The sequence below is a fragment of the Lemur catta genome, chromosome 6, assembly GCF_020740605.2.
Source record: "Lemur catta isolate mLemCat1 chromosome 6, mLemCat1.pri, whole genome shotgun sequence".
Lineage (NCBI taxonomy): Eukaryota > Metazoa > Chordata > Mammalia > Primates > Lemuridae > Lemur > Lemur catta.
In genome coordinates this window covers 80,773,148-80,797,668 of record NC_059133.1, presented here as the reverse complement: position 1 = coordinate 80,797,668, position 24,521 = coordinate 80,773,148, and the positions used below count along the sequence as shown (strand labels likewise).

At 38.5% G+C, this 24,521-nt stretch overlaps 1 protein-coding gene across 1 annotated transcript in view; it reads right to left on the bottom strand.

The window, feature by feature from the left end:
• RECQL (RecQ like helicase) overlaps positions 1 to 24,521 on the bottom strand; it is a 31,434-nt gene that overhangs the window by 1,999 nt on the left and 4,914 nt on the right. The window contains exons 3-12 of the mRNA XM_045554227.1: positions 18,231 to 18,428; positions 17,062 to 17,241; positions 13,447 to 13,553; positions 10,234 to 10,432; positions 5,664 to 5,830; positions 4,745 to 4,826; positions 3,543 to 3,691; positions 3,331 to 3,448; positions 2,710 to 2,848; positions 935 to 1,026 (exon numbers count right to left, since the gene is read on the bottom strand). Of these exons, the coding sequence (XP_045410183.1) occupies positions 935 to 1,026; positions 2,710 to 2,848; positions 3,331 to 3,448; positions 3,543 to 3,691; positions 4,745 to 4,826; positions 5,664 to 5,830; positions 10,234 to 10,432; positions 13,447 to 13,553; positions 17,062 to 17,241; positions 18,231 to 18,428 (1,431 nt within the window). The remainder of the gene's footprint in view (positions 1 to 934; positions 1,027 to 2,709; positions 2,849 to 3,330; positions 3,449 to 3,542; positions 3,692 to 4,744; positions 4,827 to 5,663; positions 5,831 to 10,233; positions 10,433 to 13,446; positions 13,554 to 17,061; positions 17,242 to 18,230; positions 18,429 to 24,521) is intronic.

The following is a 24,521-nucleotide window of genomic DNA, read 5'->3' as shown; positions in this document are numbered from 1 at the left end:
GTTAATTTGGTCAGTATAAGATAGTTTAATAAACTCATAAATTTATTTAGCCTCAAAGTTAAAAATGTAGTGGCCTCTACCCACCAAGGCATCAGAACTCAGGTCTTGCATGAGGAACCAGCTAGTCCAGCTCTTCAAATATAATACATACACACAGGATGAAAAAAAGTTAAAATACAGTCCCGAAACACTGCTCGGTTAATTTCTTATGAGTAGACAACCATTATCTGGACCAAAAATGATTCACTATAATCTCTATTTTGCACTAAATTTTCTTCCTAATCAGTGACTATAAAGTATTAGAGATTATCACAAGAGAAGCCTTTTCTCACATAATGACATTTCTATTCGGAGGAATTATTTTCTTTCATTTCTTAAAAATTTCATGTCCTCGGTATAGCAACATAAAATGTGTGTATACGCATGACTTTTCCTTTTATTTACCTTTGTTTCAAAACTTCATGTTGTTGTTTTTGAATCTGGAAAATTCTATTCACATTTCGTTAAATATTTTAAGTCAATTTGGAGGTATAATACCTCCCTTCTATAGTCCTAGCTGTATATATAGTCTTGCGCCACATAACAATGTTTCGGTCAACAAGGACCACATATACGTGGTCCCGTGAGATTAAAAAACCATGATTCTACTGTACTTTTTTATGTTTAGATACACAAATACTTACCATTGTGCTACAACTGCCTACAGTAGTCAGTACAGTAACACACTATACAGGTTTGTAACCTAGGAGCTGTAGGCTCTACCACATAGCCTGAGTGTGTGGTAGGCTATACAGCTAGGTTCATATAAGTACACTCTTACGATGTTTGCACAATGGTGAAATCACCAAATGATGCACTTCTCAGAATATATCCCTGTAGTTAAATTATGTGTGACTGTATTAGCCTATAAGAGTTTAAAAAACAATGAACTTACAAATATCTTTACAGCAGTTATCACACATTTTGTTACATGCTTCTGAGTTCCATACTTCATCAAAATGTTGAGCTATCAATACACGGCGACATCTGCAAACATATTTAGAGATACAAATTATTAAATGATCTAATAAAGTTTTAAGGATCCCTATTTCAGAATACAGTTTATATATTGTATTAGCCTCCTTTTGCCACCATAATGTTACCACAAAGTTGGTAGTTTAAAACAACAAATTTATTATCTTACGTTTCTATAGTTTAGAAGTCTAATATAGTTCTCACAGGCTTAAAATCAAGGTTTCAGCAAGGCTGGCTTTCTCCTGGAAGCTCGAGGAGAGAATCTGTTTTTGACTTTCCAGTTTCTAGAAGCTGCCTGCATTCCTTGGCCCCTGGTCCCCTTCCTCCATCTTCATAGTCAACAACAGTGGGTTGAGTCCTTCCCACATCACATTTATCTGACCTTTTCTGCCACCTCCTTCTGCTTTTAAGGACCCATGTGATTATATTGGGCCCACCCTGATAAACCAAAATAATCTAAATTCTATCTGCAACTTTAATTTCCTTTTGTCATATAAGGTAAAATAGTCACAGGTTCTAGGGATTAGGACATGGACATCTTTGGGGGGGGGGCATTCTGCCCACCACATAAGATTTTGTTTCCATATGCTCTTGATAAACACTGCTTAAGAAATTGAGTTTTGTTTTTAAATTCAATATTTGAACTATTAGGAGAATATTCTTGACAGTAAAGCAGTTTCTTATGTTTCAAAATATCAATATTTGAAACTGAACCCCAAAATAAGCTTCATGAGAGTCATCTACTGGGCCTTTTTTGTTTATTTGTTTGGAGACATGGTCTCACTCTGTTGCCCAGGCTGGTGTGCAGTGGCGTCATCATAGCTCACTGCAACCTCAAGCAATCCTCCTGTCTCAGCCTCCCAAGTAGCTGGGACTACAGATATACACCACCACACCCAGCTAATTTTTTAATATTTTGTAGAGACAGGGTCTCACCACATTACCCAGGCTGGTCTCGAACTCCTGACCTCAAGAAATCCTCCCATCTCCATCTCCCAAAGTGCTAAGACTACTACTGGCATAAGCCACTGTGCCCAGCCTCAGTGGGTTTTTAAAGAAACTTTCACTTTCCCTTTTCTTTTAACTAGATTATTGTAACATCTATTGGAGAGAAATACTACCATCACTGTCCAATTAATGCTTACCACTGCAACATTTTTGAACCCTTCTTAAGTGATAAAGCAATACGAGTGCAAAGATGACTAAGACCAAGGAGCTATCAGGAAGCCATGTGGTCTAATTAAAAGCCACCTAGATAGATCTAAACTTATTTAAGGGAAAACTTTACCCTGCACTCAATTATTTCATTGACATATTAGCTGGTAGGATGGCACGGGTTAATGAGCTTGACATTCAAAATGCCTATCTTACCATACACCTTTTCAAAATTATTAAAAGCATACAGCTGTATACCAGGGCCAGAGAAAAAAGAGTTCAACTCATTGTGTATCAAAACCTTCAATAAAAAAAAAATAGTTTTGGAGGATTATCCCAAAGATAGAGCATCTTTTCTCGAATTAAGGCAGGTCATACAGGTTCATATACTGGGTCCCACTCTCAGACATCTGCTTTTATAGATCTGCACTTTGGTCTTACACTAATGTATTTAGTAAGTACTCAAAGTAACATCAACATTTTTGTATCATACTTGTCTTTACCTGAAAAAAGTTGTAAAAAGGCATGTGGCTTACTTACTTGCTTATGTTTTGACAGTATGATACCATCTCATAAAGCTTCTGCTGTCCCACATTTTCCATCACCACCATTGAACTTACTCTAAATATATCTCCAAAGCCATAGTACAAAATACAGTCAGCTTTCAGGTCATCTCGACCTGTGGTGTGAGAAATCTTCAAATTGCATAATTGCTTTTAAAAATTCAAAACATACAAAAATAACATGTAAAATTAGCTGGCAGTGCTTCATACTACATGTAAAAAGTTAGAGATGTGACATTAATTTGTAACAGATACCCTCAAATTTAAAAATAAATGACTAAAGAGACATCAATAATCAGCTTTATTAAGTTAAAAAATAGTCTATAAATCATCCAGTTATTTAAGCTATAGATGTGAAACCACTAACTCAAAATTTAGGAGACAAACATGAACATCAAATTATCTTAGCACACATAAGAATTCATAACAATAGAACATAAGTAAAAATTTCTCCATATTTAAGTATGAAACTGCTAAGAATTCATTATTCTAAAAATACTATACAATAAAGATGATTAAAAATACAGAATTACTAAACATTTATAATGCATTTTCTGGAAAAGCTTTGGAAAAAACTCTGGATTTGAGTTCTACATACCTGCACGTCCGCTCTCTTGGTAATAATTTTCCATGGATTTACTTATTGAATGATGAATAACAAACCTCACATCTGGCTTATCAATTCCCATACCAAATGCAACTGTTGCCACTATTACCTAAAATATTTTAACATTTTAATAGGTTAATTAAATCAAGTTTAAATATTTTTAAAGATATATTAGGCTTTTTTTGAGGATATATATACTTAACCTGAATTTCATTGGCTGCCCAACCTCTATGAACCTGGGTCTTAACTTCTGGCTCCATATTAGCATGGTAAACACCTGCACGAATTCCCAGATTCTGTAAACTAACTGTAACTTGTTCAGAGTCCTTCTGAGAAAAACAATATATGATTCCTGCAGTAAAATATGTCCAGTTGTTAGGTATATATGTTACATTCCTGAAATATAATTTTTAATACACACATGCTCAAGATACTGATTAACACAATGCACAGGGAGGAAGAGTTATGAAAAATGTCAAGGCCTTGGACATACACTGATGTTTTGTTATAATGTAGGGTTTGATCCTCAGCTTGCTTTAGAGCAGACATGAGCACTGAGCCACCAGTTTTGTTCACATTACCTATTTTTCTTTCCTCAACTTTATCTCCCACCACATAGTATTTCGCAAACTGATGTCCATAAGGTGTTAACAAGTGTGCTGTGCAAAACGAGTTTCAAGTTCAAATAATGAGTTTGGGGAATACTATATTGAACACAGGTAAACAGGCTTCTCAATTTTCAGGGCTGGCCAGAGTTTCTAATGTGCTGATATCCGCTGTGACTCACCAGGCGGGATAAGTAGCTGCAGCCTTTCTCAAACTTACTTGACCCTGGAACTTCTTTTGCCCAGGACACCCATACTATCTCCTAAAAGTCTATAGAACAGTTTGAAATGCTACTTTTACACAAACTCTGCTTCACTAACATCTGTCCCATCATTAGTCCTAGAACACATGTATATATATGCTCAACTCCATCTATGCTTAACCTATGCAATATGTACTACTGAATTTATTTCTTTAATGTGTCCTTTACTGTAAGGGACTATATTTTATATCCCTTTAGAACATCAGTTGCTTAACCCTCTATCTCGTACACAATGAATACTTAATATGTGCTATTGACAATCACCATTATGTCATCAGATCCATTCTAAAGCAATTAAGTGTAAATAAGCAAATATAAATCAGACAATTTAAGGCTTATTATCTGTGGCATAACCATATGTCACACCCAGTTTCTTATGATCACCAAGTGAATTAATTTTATCACATTTTCACGTATCTTCTGCCATACATTAATATTTTTGGTGTTATTCATTTATCAGTCTAATTATCAGTGTAATACTAGTTACTTTCTGAAAGTTATCTCTCAGTCTCCAAAGTTGGCTTGTTTTTATATTACCTGATTGCCCTTTGTATCTCCCATTAAGAAGCTTTACAATATCCTCAATAAAATCTTCAATGTTTGAGGGCTTCTGCCGAACCTAAAAAAAAATTAACTTATTAAATTAAAAAGTAAATGAATGAGCACCATCCAAGTAGCCATCTACTTACAACTTTCAAGGTGCGGTTCTTTCATGAGCATAGTGTTTTTTTTTTATTACTCTTTCAGTTGTGTCATAGGACTCAACCCATCTGACTCATCCCTGCCACCTCCCAGATTCTCTTCTTGATCCTCATTTTTTAATTTACCAGAGAGGAGGGGCCACAGAAGCAGTCAGTAACCAGTAAAGATGGAGACTTTTTTATTTTCTGGTGCTACTTTTATAGAAACAAAAACACAAATAACCCTTCAATGAAAACTCAGAAAAAGATTAAATTTATTCTTAAAGGAGTTTAGAAAGAATGAAAAGACAGCTGTTAGGTTATCTTATTTTCAAGTTTATATATCAAAATCTAAATAGAGAGTATTGGCAGATCTTTAATGGCATATTAATATTTCTATTACTTGGTAATTAATTTCAGTGGAGATGTCATTAAGGTCCTTGGTATCACTCCATCTTTTCCATCTTGCACAAAAAAAGGATGCACATATATTTAGCAAATATATGTGACTTGCTTGTATCTTTTATAAAAGATAGTATGTCACCTAACAAGACAGTGTCTTCTATTATTTAACCTAACAAAGGACAGCTCACAGAAATATGCAGCACAACAGATAAAGGAATAAAGCACTAATTTAGTGAATCTGCTTATAATTACCTCCTAATATTAAAAACTTATATATATAGTTAACTGTTATGTAAATAAACAGTCAAAAGGTAGAACCTCTCTGCTGTCATTATTCACAAAAGGAATGAATTGACATAAAAGTTACATACCTCATAATAAAGATTCGGCCGATTAAAAGAAGCAGTAAAAGTAAAACAATTTTCAACACCCAAAATTTTCTGAGCATCCTTCAAAACATGGTTTGTTGCAGTTGCAGTCAGCCCAATTAGTGACGTGTTAGGGAACTGCCGCTTTAATATACCAAGTGACTTATAATCTGAAAAAACAAACAAAGTGACCCTCTTTCTATCCTTTAAGGATTAAATTACAGTTTTTAACATCATGCAGATCATCAATGTCTACCATAATTTTATTTCCGTAGCTATCTATAACAGTACATTTGAAGCTGCCTCCTAGCCTTTTTGAATAAGCAGGCTTCATTATACTTTTTTTCAGAAACATTATTCTTGGCCACAGGTAGAACTAGAGGTTGAAGAGAGGGAATCTAGACATTCCAGCAAGCTATGCACTGGTCTACACCTGCTGAACAGGCAGTTAAAGAGACAGTGGGAATAGCCATCGTGTTTGAATATATACAGCTGACTAAAGATAAAGGAAGCCATCAGCCAAAACCCTTCTACCACCTCGTGTCATCCAGGAGTGGCAAGTTTGGACCAGAAAAAGCTTGGTAAAGGCATTGCCTTTTACATAACCTATTTCAGGAAAACCATTTTGGGCTCACACTTGTCATATACATCTAAAGCACTAGATAAGTTGTCCTTAATCTCCCTTAACTACTTAAACTATTTAGAAGAAAGTGAAAAGGAAATGTGGTAGAAATTGCTAAGTGCAAAGGTTGAGGACTACTATGAAAACAAAGAGGAAAAGGCAACTGCTTGGGAAGTTGTAAATATTTCAAGGAGATAACATTCAAGTTTAGTCTTAAGGAATGAGCACAAGTTCACCAGGAAGGGAAGAAGAGGAACATCCGGAAGAGGAAACCGCATATACACTGCAAATACATTGAGATGAAATTGCTCAGGATGTTCAGATACCAGCAAGCAGTTCAGTGGGGCCCAATCACAGGGTGTTGTGCTGGATGAATCTATCGTCCAATCCATTAAGCTGGGAATTATATGTCCCAGAATCCCCTTCGCTGTCAGGTTCCAAATTGGAGCTGCTCTAAAGGAGAAACTTGTGTAAGACTTGGAAGGCAAAAGTGGACCAGCTGCCATTACTCCTTGAAGGTCTTTCTGGACAGACGGGATGATGCACGGAAGTGCCCAGCCAGTTCTAGCTCACTCTAGTTCTTCTCCACTCCTCATTCAGCACATGCAGCTAGAGCTTAATGAGTGAGGGACGAAGAATCAGGTACACAAATAGGAACAAATCACATAGTACTGTGCGGGCCCCAATGAAGAACTCTGGATTTTATTCTAAGCACGTGGAGAAGATGCTGGGTAGTTTAGGTAGGGAAGAAAAATGATTTGATTAATATTTACAAAAGATCACTTTAGTTGCTGGGTGGAAAATGAACTATAAAAGGGCAAGACTGGAATCCAACACTAGGTAGGGTCTGCTGCTGCAGGAGACCAGGGGACAGGTGCCCAGCTGGACTTGAGAGACAGCAGCACAGAGAAGTGGCTAAACTTGAGATTCATTTGAGAGGCAGAGCTGGCAGCACTCAACGGTGGACTGGACCTGCAGGGGTCGGATAAATCAAGCATGATGAGTCATATATTAGGTTGTTTCTTCTCAGCTCCAACTCTACCCTTCTATACTCTGCTTTGGGATGCTGGGGCAGGGACTCTGCACACTGCACGGCAGCTTTGCCAGCTGGCCCTAGAGGGCAGACTGCAAGGCTGGGGGAGGAAGAAGGGTCTGGCTCCTTCCCGTTTGCTTCCTGCAGGCTTGCTTGTGTTCCCATGACTGTCAGTCACCCTAGCAAGGCTTCTCATTCCTGCAGCAGCACTGTCTGTCCTTAGGAGCAGCTGAATATGGTTGGCAGTTTTCCCAACCTTTGGAGAAGCAGCTTTATCACAGGTCCACCCCAGCTCTGCCCGTACCAGGGGATTCCAGCACCAGGGACCCACGTCTCCTCACGGGTCTGCCAGTTCCACAGGGCCCCTCCTCTGTATGGCTTAATCTTATTAGTTCCTATTGCCCCAGCCTTGCAGATGGTAGGTGCTTCTTCCAGTTTTTAACTCCATGGTATTTTAGAGTATTACTTTTTACGTTATCTATTTAACCACTTTCTACCTAGTTAACAATTCTTTATGTAGAATTGTGTTCGAATAATTTACATGGTTTCTGTCTCCAGTGACTGGACCCTGAATGGTAAAGATAATTGCTAAAATTTTGACTTGAGCAAATGTGAGAATTTTGGATGATTTTCTAAGGGGAAACTGCTCAGGAGGAGTGGGGAGAAGGAGAAAGGCAGGAGGAGGGAAGAAAATCAAAAGTTCTTAGGACATCGAGCAGAGCGATGGGAAAAATAGTGATGCCCGGTTGCATAACAGAAGGGAGGAAAGCAGTCCTTTTGGGGGGATTTAGTTTTGGTCCTGCTAATTTAGATACACATTTTCAATAAACAGCTAGAAATATAAAATGGAAGTTCAGAAGTTAAGATATGGGAATAATGTTTTAAAGCTTGGCAACAGATCCAGAGAGACTATGCAAGTCAAGGTAATAAGCAATGGTAATAATTCCAAGTGATCAAACCACTCAGGTTGCAAAAATGGGGCAAGAGTAATAAATCAGGTGCCTTCAGGGGGCACCCGGTAACAACTGTATCGAGTAATCTGGTTAAGATAGTGGAGTCCTTAGTAGAAAGGAAAATATACATCCTGTCTAAGGCATTTAAGTCAAATTACAAAAAAGGTAGAGAATTCAGTCTTCAGGCCACAAGCTCACTATCCCTGGAGAAATGTAAGACAAGGTAAACTGAGATCAGAACCCTAGAGAACACTAACATTTAAGGAGAAGACAAAGGAAGAAGAGCAAAGGAGATGGGAATGGAAGGGAAGAAATTCAAGAGTGTTACACTGTAGTAACCATGGCAGGAGACAGCGGCAAGGTGAGGGTAGACGTCTGAAATGCTATTGAAGTTAAGTGGGAAGAGGAATGGAGATGGCACCACTGGATTAAGCCACTAATGGGTGGGTCATCAGTGACCTCTGTTTCAGGAGTGTGGTGGCAGACGCACAATTCAATGAATTCAGAAAGGAATAAAGGTGAGAACTGAAGACGGCGAGTTGAGAAGTCTGATGGAAAAGGGAAGAACAGAAATGGGACAATACCATAAAGGGGAGCAAACGGCCAGAGGTGTGTTTTAGTTTCTGTTTTCAGGGAGGGGATAAAAGAGCCTGAAAGTGAACCAGTGAGGAACTTGGCAGAGCAAGGAAGGAAGGCAGGAAAGGATGAAGTGGGAGTGGGCATGGTTACCCTGTCTTTCTTGCCTTGAAGAAAGAAAAGCAAAAATAGATTACTCATGTTTGAAAGGGGAGATGTTCGTGCCTGGTGACATCCATTTTCTGGGGAGTAGGAAACATCAGCTAAATATGAGGAAGTTAATGATATGAAAAATTTGTTGGAAGAGATGTATCAAGTTGAAATAGGGACAAGTAAAAGGATAGCTGAGCATGATGAAAAGCTGAACTAAGGTGGAGATAAAAGCAGTTATGCTTTTTTTTCTGACAATGTTTAGCAGCCAAACAGCAGGAATGGGGAAAGCAGAAGTCTGGATGGGTCCAGCAGCTGGGTCTGGCACGATGCCCAGAGCGCACGGGTCAAATGGCCAGGCAGTCCCGGACAAGTACAACAGAAGTGTGTGGCACGGCCCAGAGTCTGGACGGGAAAAGGAGTTGCCACTGTGTGGGAACACAAGCCATAGACAAATAAGCTGGGATTAAAAGTGGGACCCAGGAGGTCCTGATGAGTGTCAAAAGCTTAGAAGGAAAATTCCTTAGGGGAATAAGGAGCCTGAAGATTCTGCCTCTTGGCCCTTCTCAGAATAAGGGAAGAGAAATTGAGTAATAATGGTTGGTCATCAGAAATCTGAAAAAATCCAAAATTCAAAACACTTTGGTCCCTGGCTTGAAGCCAGGGAGTAGGATTTTTGAATTTAAGGCTTTTTTGCACAGATTAATTCTGAGTAACATGCCTTAGTCTATAATAAGATTAGGTTGGTGGAATGAAAAGGGTTACTGAAGTATCTTATAGAACTTTAACACTGAAGACTTGGGTGTGGATGCTAAAGACAACCAGAACAATTGACTAAAGAAGACAACTTTGAAGCAAACTCCTCAACAAATGTGAGGCAGTACCTAGGGGTCATAAATGCCACAGTGATGTAATGAGATTGGCTAGTAAACATACATTCAAAAGATAAAGGCAATTAGACTAAACACTACAGTGGGGAATAAGGAGCCTGAAGATTTTGCCTCTTGGCCCTTCTCAGAATAAGGGAAGAGAAATTGAGTAATAATGGCTGGTCATCAGAAATCTGAAAAAATCCAAAATTCAAAACACTCTGGTCCCCAGCATCTTGGATAAGGTATACTTAACCGATAACGAACAACCTGAGGATAATTTTAATGGAAGCAGAGACTTCCATCATGTCAACCTAAGCAAAAACGTGGTCCCCAAGACCAGGGAGTTTTCTAGATAAAACATACATACCAGGTCTGAAATCATGTCCCCACTGACTACAGCAGTGAACTTCATCCACAGCAATTCGAGTAAATCTCCTTGCCTCATAGGCTTTCTCTAGTCTTGACATAAACATTTTGCTTTTTGCAATTTTCTCTGGAGTCACATAAATTAGCTTTAAGTTGGAGTTTTTATTTACCATTTCAGCATGAACCCATTTCACATGCTCCTATTACAAGGCAAAATAGACATAATGAGGGTAGAAGTAAGCTGGAAGACTGCAACACTTAGTGGTAAATGAAGACATTCATTATTCAAAAGCAACAGCCTTGGGCCCTTCTAGAAACTGCAACCATGTCTTAGTACTAAACTTCATGGCAGCTGTATAAAGAGCATTCTAGTTATTTACTAGCATCCAAACTGTTGGTGATAAAAGAATAATCTCACTTGACAAAAAAGAGAACAAAAAAATGAACATGAAAAGATACTATGATAAAGAGCATTTATTCCATGTAGGCATAATTCTAAATTGTTCATAAATTCTAAAATTTGAGCTAAATATTATAGTAATAAAGGTAGGTTTGATTAATTTTAACATTATATGTAATCACTTTATAAACCTGAGAACATAATTTATTCCTTATTATCTATTTTAATGATGCTCTCAAATCTACTTATAATCTCTTTATTTAAATATAAACCATAGGATTTTAGAAAGTATTCATTAAATTAAAATTTTCTAATATAAAATATATATACTTACGTACATAATACAAATAAATCTTAAGTGGAAAGTTATTAGGTTCTTAGTGCTCCAATATAATTCTATACAATATTTAGCACATGAGATGTCATTTTTCTCTCTAACTTAATTAGGACCAAAAAAGTATAAAAACACTATGGTGACCAGGACAGAGACAATCAAAACTGGTTTCCTCATCCAAGCAAAGAAGCAGTCTGTTCACTCCTGGAGATGCTCTAGGATCCAAATGTCCTTTGTTTCTCTCTCCAACTTTTCAAACAGTAGTGATATGGCATGAAATTATAATTATCTCCAACTTTCTAAGCTACTTTCTATTACTGTAACTTACTTTTTCAGTTTCAAGAAAGTCCATTGTTAGAAGGCAATTTTCTCCACAGAATACATTCCATTGAATGAGAGAGCAGTTATAATAGGATGACACAGTGAAAATAAAACAAAATATATGGGAAAACTAAAGGAACCAGGACTTCTTACAGATATGGCTGATTCCAGGTCTGGGTGGGAAATTTTATCTTACTGTGAAAGAAAGCAAGGAATCAAAAGCTACGGGGTCAAAAGATTCAGGGGCCAACTTAAAGAAGCTCTCACTGACCAAAGATAAGACTATTTCAGCATAAAAAAATAACTATGGACTAAAATACATCATATATGTTAAAAACTAGTAAGTTTATAATGAAACTTGGGGGGAAAACCCCCAAAAACTTAATAACCACTTTTGGAGAATGCTAGAAAACCAACTCTTTCTGAAAACTGGTAAAGAAAGGAAAAATATCAAGCATTTTCATCCTGCAAAGAGTTAATGAGGAAAAAGTTAGTCTTTGTAGAAAAAGTCTAGCTAATATGTGAAGAAGGAGGGAATGAATTAGAGATCACCACTGTGTAGCTCCCTAATGAAATACCGGCTCTCAGGTTGGCAATAAGCATCGGTGGCTGCTGAAGCCATTAGATGAAAAGCTGGTAATTATAGATCAGGCAGACATCACCCAAGCCTACTGGTCAAGCTTAAAGTCACAAAAAGATAACCAGGTATTATGTACCTCCTGAGTGACACCACAGGAAGTATTCTCCTGCCAAGAAAAGAAAAAGTCCAAATACAATCAAGCCCTCAGATGTAACTAAAAGGAACGAGTTAAACAACATCACAAGGATGCAAGCAGGAAAATCCAGAATGTAGGAAGCTACAGGACAATTAACCTGGTTTCTTCAACAAATAATTTGCATGAGAAACAAAACAGAGATAAGGGGAACCTATGATTATATCAACCAAATACAATACAATGCATGAGTATAATCTGGACCATGGCTTTTTAAAAAACAAAAAATAATGAGATAGAGAAATTAGAATATTTTTATTTGATTTGATGATTTTAAGGAATTGGTATTAAATTTTTTAGATGTGATGATGGCATTGTACTTATCTTTTTTTTAAAAGTTAGAGATATATGCTGAAGAATTTATAATTAAAATATGATAGCTGAGATTTGTTCCAAGTAAATAAACCGAGGAAGAGAGGGTAGGGAAAATTGGGGGTATACGGTTGAAAAAAGATTAGCCATATGTTGATAACTGGTACATGGCAGATAACAGGTAGATGTCAGTTTTGATACTATTCTCTCTACTTTTGTATACTTTTGAAGATTTCAATAATGTGCTTTTTAAAAAAGAATAGCTAATTAATGCTTTATTCTACAGATAAGACAGTCCATTCCCAAACAGAAGAAAATCCACAAGTACAGGGTATCTTCTTAGTAATCAATTTTTTGTATTTGATTATATATTGAATAATTAGAAATCTTCCTCCTATTTTAGAATGGATAATACAAAATGGGTCAGCTTTGGCTGGGCATGGTGGCGCATGCCTGTAGTCCCAGCTACTCAGGAGGCTGAGGCAGTAGGATCGCTTAAGCCCAGGAGTTTGAGGTTGCTGTGAGCTCGGCTGACACCACGGCACTCACTCCAGCTCGGGCAACAAAGCGAGACTCTGCCTCAAAAAAAAAAAAAAAAAAAAAATTAAAAAAAAACCAAAATGAGTCAGCAAATGTTTTTTGTAAAGTGCCAGATAGTAAATAGTAGGTTTTGTGGGTTAGAAGAGTCTCTATCACAACTACTCAACTCTGCCTTTACAGTGTAAAAGCAGCCATAGACAGTATGTAAATGAATGACCATGGCTGTGTTCCAATAAAATTGTATTATGGACAGTAAAATTTGAATTTCAAATAATTTGCACATTTTCCAAAACATTATTCTTTTTTGATTTTTTTAGCCATTTAAAAATATAAAAACCATTCTTAGCTCATAGGACATATAAAAATAGGCAGTTGGCCAGAACTAAGCCCATAAGCAGCAATTTGCAACTCCTGATATAAACAGTTAACAGTTTATAATTTTATAAGCAACTCAACTTCAGCTAAGGCTCCTACTTCAGTGAAGAGTTTAAATTTAAAAATTAAAAAAAAAAAAAAGAAGCCTCAGAAGCATACCTTAGAACTAGAAGCATTTAACATGGTAGCTGAAATTCCCAGTTGTTTTAAAACCATTAATTGGTCTTCCATAAGAGAAATCAATGGGCAAATGACAAGTGTAAAACCTAAAAAAGAAAAAAAAATTGACTTTAAACTTTACAGCACCACCAGAATAAGGTGCAACCATTCACCTTCTTTTTTGTAACTTGTGCCACCACCTGTCAATTCAGACTCATTTTCAATGCAGCTGTAGCAATATACCACCTCCTTCTTACCCGCATTAGTAAGGGACAAAGTTATGAATAAATGACCAGACAAGGTGAGTATATGCCAAATAAGCAAATATAAGACTAAACAAGAACCTCCACCCTTGTTCAGTCCTATAAAAATAGAGATAGATTTTAACATTTTGAATGTTTGATTTTTTTTTTTTTGGGAGACAGAATCTCGCTCTGTTGCCCGGGCTAGAGTGCCGTGGCATCAGCCTAGCTCACAACAACCTCAAACTCCTGGGCTTAAGCAATCCTTCTGCCTCAGCCTCCCCTTCTGTCATTTTTAATAGTAAGTATTGGTAATCTCAGTAAAATTTTATGAATCAGGTCAAATATCAAACAGTTACATCAGGGAAAAAATTACTTCAAAGCTTTTCAAAGAAAACAGCAATTTGTATAATTAAGAATGATAGTTGCATGATTATTTTTCTACTTTGTTTACCAGATTTATTTATTCTGAGTACAAATCAGGGAACAGTTTATTAGCTGAATAAAACTGTAGCAATATGCCCCCTTACTTATAACTGAAATTGTTTACAAGAGTGATTCTACATTGTTAAAATTATACGGCTTTACATTTCTGTAGTTTGCTTCTTACAGCAACCTCTGGCAAGACGTGTTTTAAACACATACTCAAATAAAGACCTTATTGGAGATTGTGCCCTCTCAATTATTCTCTCTACTGTATTTTCACCTTCGTCCTCATTACTGACACCTACTCATTACATTTAAACATGGCCAAGTCTCTCTCACCTTTGAAAAAACCTTAGACACCAGCTATGGTCTGAATGTTGGTGTCCCCCAGAGGCTTATATGTTGGAACCTAATACCCAATGTGATAGTATCTGGGGAGTGATTAAGTCATGAATGGGATCAGTGCCCTTATAAAAGCGGTTGAAGGGCATGCCCTTGCCCCCTCCCTCCAGGTGAGGATGCAGCAGGAAGGCAAGCCACCTATGAGGAACGGGTCTCTTGAGACACCAAATCTGGCAACTTGATCTTAGACTTCCCAGCTTCCCAAACTGAGCAATAAATTATCCAGTATATTTTGTTACGGTAGCCTAAACGGACCAAGATAACACCTAATTTATGGCCCCCTTTCTTCTCCCCTTCATAGCCCATTCTTTTTCAAAGAGCATCCCACACTCACCAGAACCACTTCCTCAACTCCTACTCACTTCCAAACCATTGCTATTTGGTTTCCACCCAACCATCTCAATGATATTGCCCTAGCCAAGACGAGTCCCTTGTCACTAAACCCAGTGAAACTTTTTAAGTCCTTATTTTATTTGACCTTTCACTAACAGACGTCACTATTAACCACTCCCTCCTTCAAACACTCCTTTCTCTAGGCTTCTAATAACACCATACTCTCCTGATTATCCTCCTATACGTTGCTATTCCTTCTTAGCCTTCTCTGCAAGCCCCTTTCTCTCTGTTTATCTCTAAACTCTTGGTGTTCTGGTTGCTGTTCTAGGCCCTCTTCTCTCTTCATGCTGCTCTGGATGATAAAATTCACTCCCGTGGCTTCAATGGCCATTTCCACATTAGCAGCCTCCAACTCAGATCTCCCACACCCAAGCTTTAGACCCAAACATCCTCCTACTCACAGGACAATTCCACCTGGATGTCCTACAGGCATTGTAAATTCAATGTGTCCCAAACTGAAATCATCACCTTCCTTGTCTCTCCATTCCCAAATAAGTTCATCCTCCAGTACACCTTATTTCAGTGAACCATCTCATCATATGTCCACGCCTAAAATTCAGGCATCATTCTTGACTATTCCTTCTCCCTTCCCAATCAATACCAAGTCCCATCGAAACTGTCTTCTAAATATTTCTGGAATTCCTCCAACTGCTGGGATTATCCTTCTAACCCACAAAATAACAAGTCTCTTACCTGTATAAAACCCTTCAATGGCTTCCCACTAATCTAAGGAAAAGTTTTTAAAATAAGACTCTTTCCACTTGTCTACTGCCACAGAGGAACTCCTCCAGGTTACTGAATGTACCATATAAAAAATGGTCTCTTGCTTTTGGATCTCACACATGCTGTTCCCCTGCACGAACACTCTTCTGCCCTATCCCCTTAGCCTACTTATACTGTAGCTTTTAGCTCAAATGTCACTTCCTCAGGACAGCATTTCCTGACAGCCCATAGAACAGATCTTGTACTGACTTAATTCCCTATTATTTAATAAAACCTTCATTGCAAAACCCTCATTACAATTGCTTGCAATTATCTGTATTCCCTAGACCAAGAGTCAACAAACTAAGTGCTGGCTGCCTGTTTTTGTAAATTAAGTTTCCATGGAACACAGACATACCCATTTGTTTACATACTGGCTGTGGCTGCTTTCATCCTACGATGGCAGAGTTGAGTGGTTGTCACAGAGACCATATGGACCACAAGCCTATATTATTTACCATCTAGCTTTTTAAGAAAAAGTTTGCTGACCAGCCTGAGCAACAGTGAGACCCCGTCTCTACAAAAAATAGAAAAATTAACTAGGCATGTTGGCACACGCCTGTAGTCCCAGCTACTCATGAGGCTGAGGCAGGAGGATCACTTGAGCCCAGGAGTTTGAGGTTGCAGTGAGCTGTGATGATGCCACTGTACTCTAGCCCAGCCAACTGAGTGAGACCCTGTCTCAAAAAAAAGAAAAAAAGAAAAGGAAAAGTTTGCTGACCCCTGCTCTGTCCTTGCTACTCTCCAAGCAGCAGCATCAGTACCACCAGGGGGAGCTTGCTAGAAATGCAAGATTTTGGGTCTCACATTAAATCAGAATCTGCACGTTAATCTGATCCCAGGGTGACTTCTGTGTACATTAAAGTTTAAGAAATCACTATTCTATACCATGAAGTCTGTGAAAACTAGGACCATGCCCACTTTGCTCACTACTGTATCTCCCAGTCCTAGCATCATGGCAGACACTTAATAAAGATCTGGGACTGGGATTCAAGTCTACTGATTCCTTTTCTAGCGCTTTTTCTCCTACATCATTTTTTTGGGGGGGTTCCCCCTTTTATTTTTAGTTCTAGTGTTCTGTAGCACTGTAGGGTGAATATAGTTAATGAAAATTTAGTGTATACTTTCAAAAAGCTAGATGAGAGAGTTTTGAATGTTCACTACAATATGTTTTTTAATTGTTTCAGGAACCAGATAAAAGGATTACTCTCAGAAGTCTTTAAAATTCCCCCTCTAAGTGAAACCTTAAATGCTTATTAAAGAAGAATAAATAAAACAAAAATACACCTGATTTTTATATATGTGTGGTTAGATATCATTTTTAAAAGAATTAAAAATATACTATGAGAAATCACTTCTGCAACTTAAATTAATCTTTGTTAATACATACCATCTGAACACAAAGCTGGTAACTGGTAGCATAAGCTCTTTCCACCGCCTGTAGGCATTATGAGAAACACCTCCTTTCCTGCCATTGTGGCATTAATAGTTTCAAGCTGAAGCAGTCTGAACCTCTGCAGTTTAAAGACATTTTGCAGAACGGTTTTCACTTTACCAGACCATGGAAAATCTAGAAAGAGAAAAATAAGCTAAAAATACCAGAACTATTAGGATTATAAATGAGACACAACTTGAATAGCTGCTTTTATAATAGACAAGAATCAGACAAACATGTATAAGACTTTAAGATTTTTTTTTGTTGTTGTTGTTGAGAGAGTCTCACTGTGTTGCCCAGGCTAGAGTGCCGTGCCATCAGCCTAGCTCACAGCAACCTCAAACTCCTGGGCTCAATACTTACAGATCATTGAACTCTCATAATAATTGTGAGATTAGTTTAACTCGCTAAGCTAAACAAAGCAAAAACAAATGATATATTGTAAGAAATAGTACATCAGAAAAAAATGTCAACATTTGCCAGTAAAGAATTAACTCACACAGAAGAGGAAGGTGTTTAATAAAGGTATTTGAAAAACAGCTTGAATGTTGATCAGGGAATTCACAGTATAAAAAACTCAAATATCATGAACAAAGTTAAAATCTGGAATTTTTGGTGTAAATATCTTGTTTAAAAGTGAATCACTGGAAAACAATGTCCACAAAAACACTATAATTCCTTCTATTATAATTAATGATAAACATGATGCTTGGCAAGATCTGAATCATGAAAGGTTTGTTCACTAGGGCAGGAAAATGAACTAGATTTTGGCTAGAAGTTTGAATAATACTTTTCTTTCCTTCTTTTTTTTCTCTGTTGAAACTTAGAAAACTTAGTTAAAGTAGATATCTTATTTCTCAAGCATTGAGCAATGTTGCTAGAACCATATTGGGAAAAAATAAAGCTTTTGAATAATAAAAGCATAATTTAAAAAGACTCCATACAGAATGTGAGGAAGGAATGGTCTGCCATTCCTGCCAAGTTTCCCATTCCAGTGAAGGAGTGGCCAGTTTCACCTCCGAGCCCACTGGAGAAAGCACTAGCCTATGTAGAATAGTTGAATTCTAGTTTTAAAAAAACAAGAAGAAACAAAACTAGCAAAGAAAAAAAAAAAAAGAGCAAACCTTCTTTATTCCAAGCAGCAGGTGAAGAATCACAATCGTTGCTTGTCCCAGCATCAGAACCCTCCAAACACTGCTGTATTTTCTTTGTCAGGACTATTCTTTTCTGAATAAGCTCTTGTTGCCTTTCCTGAAGTTCTTGAATTTGAATGTCTACTGCATGTAGCTCATTGTTTATAGAATCCAGTTCCTCAGTTAGAGCTATGGGGTGTGGAGGGAGATATAATAACCAGAGTTAATTACAATTTTAGGTTTCTTGATTGATTTTTGGATGTTTCTCACCATCTAAATTACAGACAAAGTAGTATAGCAGAGTGGCTAAGAACTGTTTTGGCTATGTTTTGGAGTCACACAGACCTGGGTTAAATCTTAGGTCCTCCTCTTACCTGCTGAGTGATCTCAGGCAAGATACTTACCTGCACCTCAACTTCCCCATCTGTAAAATGGAGATAATGCCTAACCTTCAAAGTATTATTACAAGGAATTAGTGAGATAACATACTGAAAGTTCTTGACACCGTACCTGGTACACATTTAATAAATGATAGTTATCATTTTTCCTATGTTGTAGAGAAGTTGCCCAACAATCTCTTAAATCATTTAAGTAAAGTGAGCAGGCTTTGAAGTAAAAGGGAGCTAATCCCCTAATCACTTAGACATTACTTCATGAAACATTCATATTTGGGCTCACATGATGACAATAAGGAATTGGTAATTATAAACAAGATGATGTAAGTAAAAAGCGAAATCAAGTATACTATTAGAATTGGCATTACAACTCTATTGTAACTAATTTGTAAATAAGCCTCAGTGTATAACTGTATTCAATCCAAGTATTATCCAAGTGAGATTCTTTTTGACACCGCATCAGTGGAAGCTAGAAAAATTTTAAATACGTCCTTGGTATTTCTAATATATCTGTGGATAGGCTTAATGCCTCCTCATGAGGTGAAATCTGGTTATGACTTAAAATGGGATGTTGTGGTGGCTTTTTATTGTACCAACTGCCAGAATTCCCTTCCTTGCATGATTCTGGGTTAGGTTTGCCCACAAGTGAACTCTGCATGAGCTTTGAAAGGTGGAAATAAAACAGCAGCATTGAAATTGTTGGTGTAAGGTCAAGTGCTTCTGCAGGTCACTCACATCATCAGGGATCTGCTAGCTCACTTTGTTGGTATGGGGCAGAAGCCAGTTCCTCCAGCTCCTGCTAAACTTCCTGGGGCAGCAACTTGGCCCACAGCTTCTTCCTTGGTCAGGTTTGTGAGCAACTTTCTGTGACAAGTGCACCAGCTCTTCGGCAGGGCACCAGCATCCTGGAAGTCAGAGCCCTGGGGTGATAACACACTGACACAAGTCTAGGTGAGAGACACATGGGCTCCACTTTGTCCTTGTGAGTTCCAGCTTGTCCTCGCAGGTCCCCAGCTCATCCTTACCTTCCCATACTTCACACCCATCTTCCTTCCGTCCTACTGGCACTGTTGACTTCAGGATCAGAGGCTGACTCAGGGACAGCTGCTTACGCAGCTCTCATGATCACATAAGGTCTAACTAATCCCTATAATAAATCTCTTTTTGTACTCATAATGGTTCTGCTTATCTGGCTTAACCCTAACCAATACAGAATTTTGATCCAGAGGAACAGAAATTTAATGGGTTTTCTGAATTGCTAGGCCACTTGGCATTGGTTCTCTGATCTGATTAAATTCAAAGGCATTAATAACCCTGCTTCCACAGGTAAAGGGGACATAGTTATTCCATGGCATGCAGTGCAATTTTAAAAAGTTATTCAAATTATAACTCACAGACACAGTAAATAAGTAACTAGAGAAAGCAAGGCTGTTGGGTGACCAAAAGTTTGCTGTTACAAAACATTTGAGTGAGAATGATGAGAATAATGGCTTCTAAGTGTGCAGAAAACTTGGCAGGGAGAAATGCAGGATCTGCATTAAGGGACCTCAAACTTTCTAGGATTATTCTAAAAGAACCTTATCTCCTGTAGCTACAAGTCCAATATTTCTGAAAACCAGGCCTAAGTATGAATACCGCAGGTGGCTGAATTACAGTGCAAGCTGAATTCTCAACCTTGCAAGGATTCTAATGCTAAAGATAGAGCACTGATAGGGAAGGAGTGAAACTCTGAAATTAGGATGGGAACATAAGAATAGATTCCAATGGAGCAAGGAGCCTTGAACCACAAAATACTGCCAAGAATATTTTATCCTGTGTCCCCTCTCTGAGACAATCTCCTCCCGCCTGAAATACCTATAAGGGTCCTTGTTGTCTCTTAGGGATTGCTAATTCTAAGAATCTGCCCCTATGACCCTTTCAGTGCTTCCAGGTCCAGGAAGCCCTAGAGAATGAAGTACAAAAGCGTGACCTGTGAGAAGACATGACATATATCAAAAGAGTTGCATCTGCCAATATATATAAATAGAAACCTAGGGAATATATGTGGGAATAGATCCTAAGGGTACTGAATCAGGGTAGATAGAATATATTGAATTAAGCTAGATTTGTTGATATCAGCTCACTAAGAAATTCTGGATTTAATGTACTAGACATAGCAGCCAGGAATTGCTCTAAGAATTTGCTTGATTGGTTGACTGAAACTGGGCTCAAAGATGCATGTCAGAAAATTGGGATGGAATGACACAGGTGTAGATTCCAATGAAGGTGAAGTGCTAGAACTCCCTGGGTATACTCTAAAGGAAGGCATCCAGAGGCTTAGGAAGATGGGAGTGCTAGAGTGGAACATCAGGTGGATTGATCATCCACTCCCTTGCTGTCCTCCAGGAGGATACGCCCTTCACAAAGACTGAGAAATATAGTCATGAGGGGGGTCCTCACATCCTTGAAGAGCTCTGGGGTGACTCTTCCTGGTAGCAAGGAATGACAGTGGGAAATACCGCCTTCAAACTAGACTAGAATTTGACTAGACTAGACTGGACTAGAATTCAATGAGAATGATGGATTCCAAGGTATGGGGGCTAAATGGTGGCAATTCAGTTTATGACCTATGACAAAGTGGATGTGGTTGCCAATTTGGCAATTGGCTAGTTGACCATGATGTCCCCAACATGGAAACAGATTACTTGATTTACGTATGATTACCTGATTTGTAAATATTAAGTATGACTTGAATCACCACAACCGAGTCACAGTCCTTCAACCAATTTCCAGAATTGAGCCAATTTATAAAACCAAAATCTCCTGAATAAAGTAGAGGTCAAACCCCTTGAGGAAGGACTCTACTACACAACTAAAAACATATGTAGTAAACCTTCCCACTAGTCTGCTCCAGAGAAATTTAACAGGGTAACTGTGCATTGGAAATTACTGGACATTAGCTCTGAACTGATGCTAATTCTTAGAGAACCAAAATTCCATGGTGATCCATCAGTCAGAGTATAAACTGAAGTCAGGTAATTAATGAAGTTTTGGTTTGGGTCCTACATACAGTTGGCTCAGTGGGTCCTCTAACCCACTATGTGGTTATTTCCCCAGTCTGGAGTGTATGATTAGAACAGATGTATTTAGCAAGTGGCAGAAACCACATATTGGTCTCCTGGCCCATAAGTAAGGACTATTATGGTAGGGAAGGTCAAGAGGAAGCCAGCAAAACTGCCTTTACCTACCAATACAGTAAACCAAAAGCATTACTGCATTCCTGGAGGGACTGTAGCCAGGAGAGATTACTGGCTACAATAAGGGCTTGAAAGATGCAGGGGTAATGACTCCTACCACATCCCTACCTAATTGACCTATGTGGCCTACACAGAAGACAATGGATTCTGGAGATTAAGAACGGATTATGGTAAAATTAATAAGATTGTGGCTCCAACAGCAGCTGCTGTTCAAGATGTGATTTCATGGATGGAACACAACAAACACATCCCCTGGCACCTGGCATATGGCTATTGATCTGTTCAATGTTCTATTCTCTATATCTGTATACCTGTCAGTAAAAACCATCGAAAGCAATTTGCAGGGCCAAAAATATAACTTCACTATCCTATCTCAGAGCTTTATCAACTCTCTAGACCTAATGTAATCTGCAGGGACCTTGACTGCCTCTTCATTCCACCAGACATCACACTGGTTCATGACATCACACTTATCTGACCTGCTGAACAAGAAGGAGCAGTAGCAGCTACTCTAGACAAACTGCTAAAACAGATACATGCCAGAGGATAGAAAATAAATCCCACAAAAATTCAGAGGTCTGGCACCTTGGTGGAACGTCTAGGAGTCAAAGGTTGTGGAGCATGTTGAGATATCCCTTCTAAGTTGCAGGGCAAGTTTCTACATCTGGCTCTCCTATTACTAAGTGAGGGGCACAAAGTCTAGTGGGATCATTTGGGTTTGGGAGGCAACATATATCTCATTTACCAAGGAACTCAAAAACCTGCCCATTTTGAGTAGGGCCCTGAACAAGAGGGAATACCATCATTTAATCTCTGCTCTTACCATTGAGCCATATGACCCAACAGATTTGCTGGTGCTTTAAGTCTGTGATGAATAGGGATGCTATATGCCACCTTTGGCCTACAGATGAGTCACAACACAGACCATTAAGATTTTGGAGCAAAGCTATGCCATGCTCTACAGATTCTCTACAGGTAACTATTATCATTTTTTTTTTTTTTTTTTGGAAACAACTTCTGGCTTGCTCCTGGGTCTTATAAGAGACTAAGTTACTACGTGACCTGTGCTGCCTATCATCAACCAGGCATCCTCTGACCCTTCAATTCATAAGGCAGACTTCCATCATCACAACAGAGGCCGTATATGCAAAAGTGAGCTCAAGCAGATTCTAAGCAAAAGCATGAACAAGTGGTCCAAACACTCACGCACCATGCTCTTCCCTTCCCCCTCCTCCTCCTCAACCTGTACCTATGACCTCACGGGAAAGTCCCTATTACTGAGAAAGAAAAAATGCAGGTCTTTCTAAAGCATCTGTTGCAGGAGAAAAAAAAAAAGAAAAGAAATAATTTAATTAAAAAAACAAAAAAAAAGAATAAATTTAAAATTTAAAAAAAAATGCAGGCCTAATTTACAGAAGAGTCTGCATGATATATTGGTACTACCTAAAAGTGAACAACTAAAGCACAACAGTATCACTCCAGAGTGGCCCTTAAGAACATTGGGCATGAAAAATTTTCCCAGTCAGCCGTAAGCAGTACACATGGTTATTCATTTTGCCAGAGGTACAGATCCACACTAATTCATAGGTAATGGCTAATGGATTAGGAGGAACTTGGAATTAAGAAAATCGGAAAATTGGTAGCAATGAGATCTGAGGAAGATACAGATATAACATAGAATAGATTAACATAGAATAGATACATACCTCTCTGAATGGGCAGAGTGTGAAGATATTTGTATCCCATGTGAATTCTCACTAAAAGCAACCTCCACAAAGGAAAATCTTAATTAATCAGGTAGACAAGATGACCTGGACATCAGGCAGCCTCATTCCTAGCCACATCGGTCCTTGCACAATGAGATCAAGAACAAAGTGCCTATGTTGCAGCAACATGGACTGCCCCTTACTAAGACCAATCTGGCTACAAACACAGCTGACTGGCCAACTTGCAAACAGCTCACACCAACCGAGTCCCCACTGTGGCACCATTCTCTGGGGGGACAGCCAGATGCTTGATGGCAAACTGATTACATTGGAACCTTCTATGATGAAAGAGGCAGCACTTTGTCCTCACTGATATAGATACTTACTCTGGATATGGACTTGCCTTCCCTGCCTGCAATATTTCTGCCAAATCCACCATCCATGAATTTACAGAATGCCTATAGATAGTCATCGTATTCCCCACCAAATTGCTTCTAACCAAAGAACTCATTTATAGCAGACAAAGTACAACAGAAGGCTCATGCTCAAGAAATGAGCTGATCTAACTATGTTCCTAACACCACAAAGCAGCTGGCCGGAGAGAACAATGGAATGGCATTTTGAAGACTCAATTATGGTGCCAGCTGAGCGGCAACCCCTTAAAAGCTAGGGTAGTGCCCTCCAGGATACGGTTTGCTACACATCAGGGAATAGTGCTGTTTCTCCCATGGCCACGATTTACAGGAATCAGGGGTGGAAATGGGAGTGACTCCCCTTACTATTACCCTAGTGATGCACTAGTGAAGTTCTTGCTTCCCATCCCTGAAACATTGGACTCTGCTGGTCTAAAGGTCTTAGTTACCAAGAAAGAAATGCTTTCACCAGGGGAGAAAGCAATGGTTCCATGAAACTGGAAGTTGACTGCCACTTGGCCATTTTGGGTTC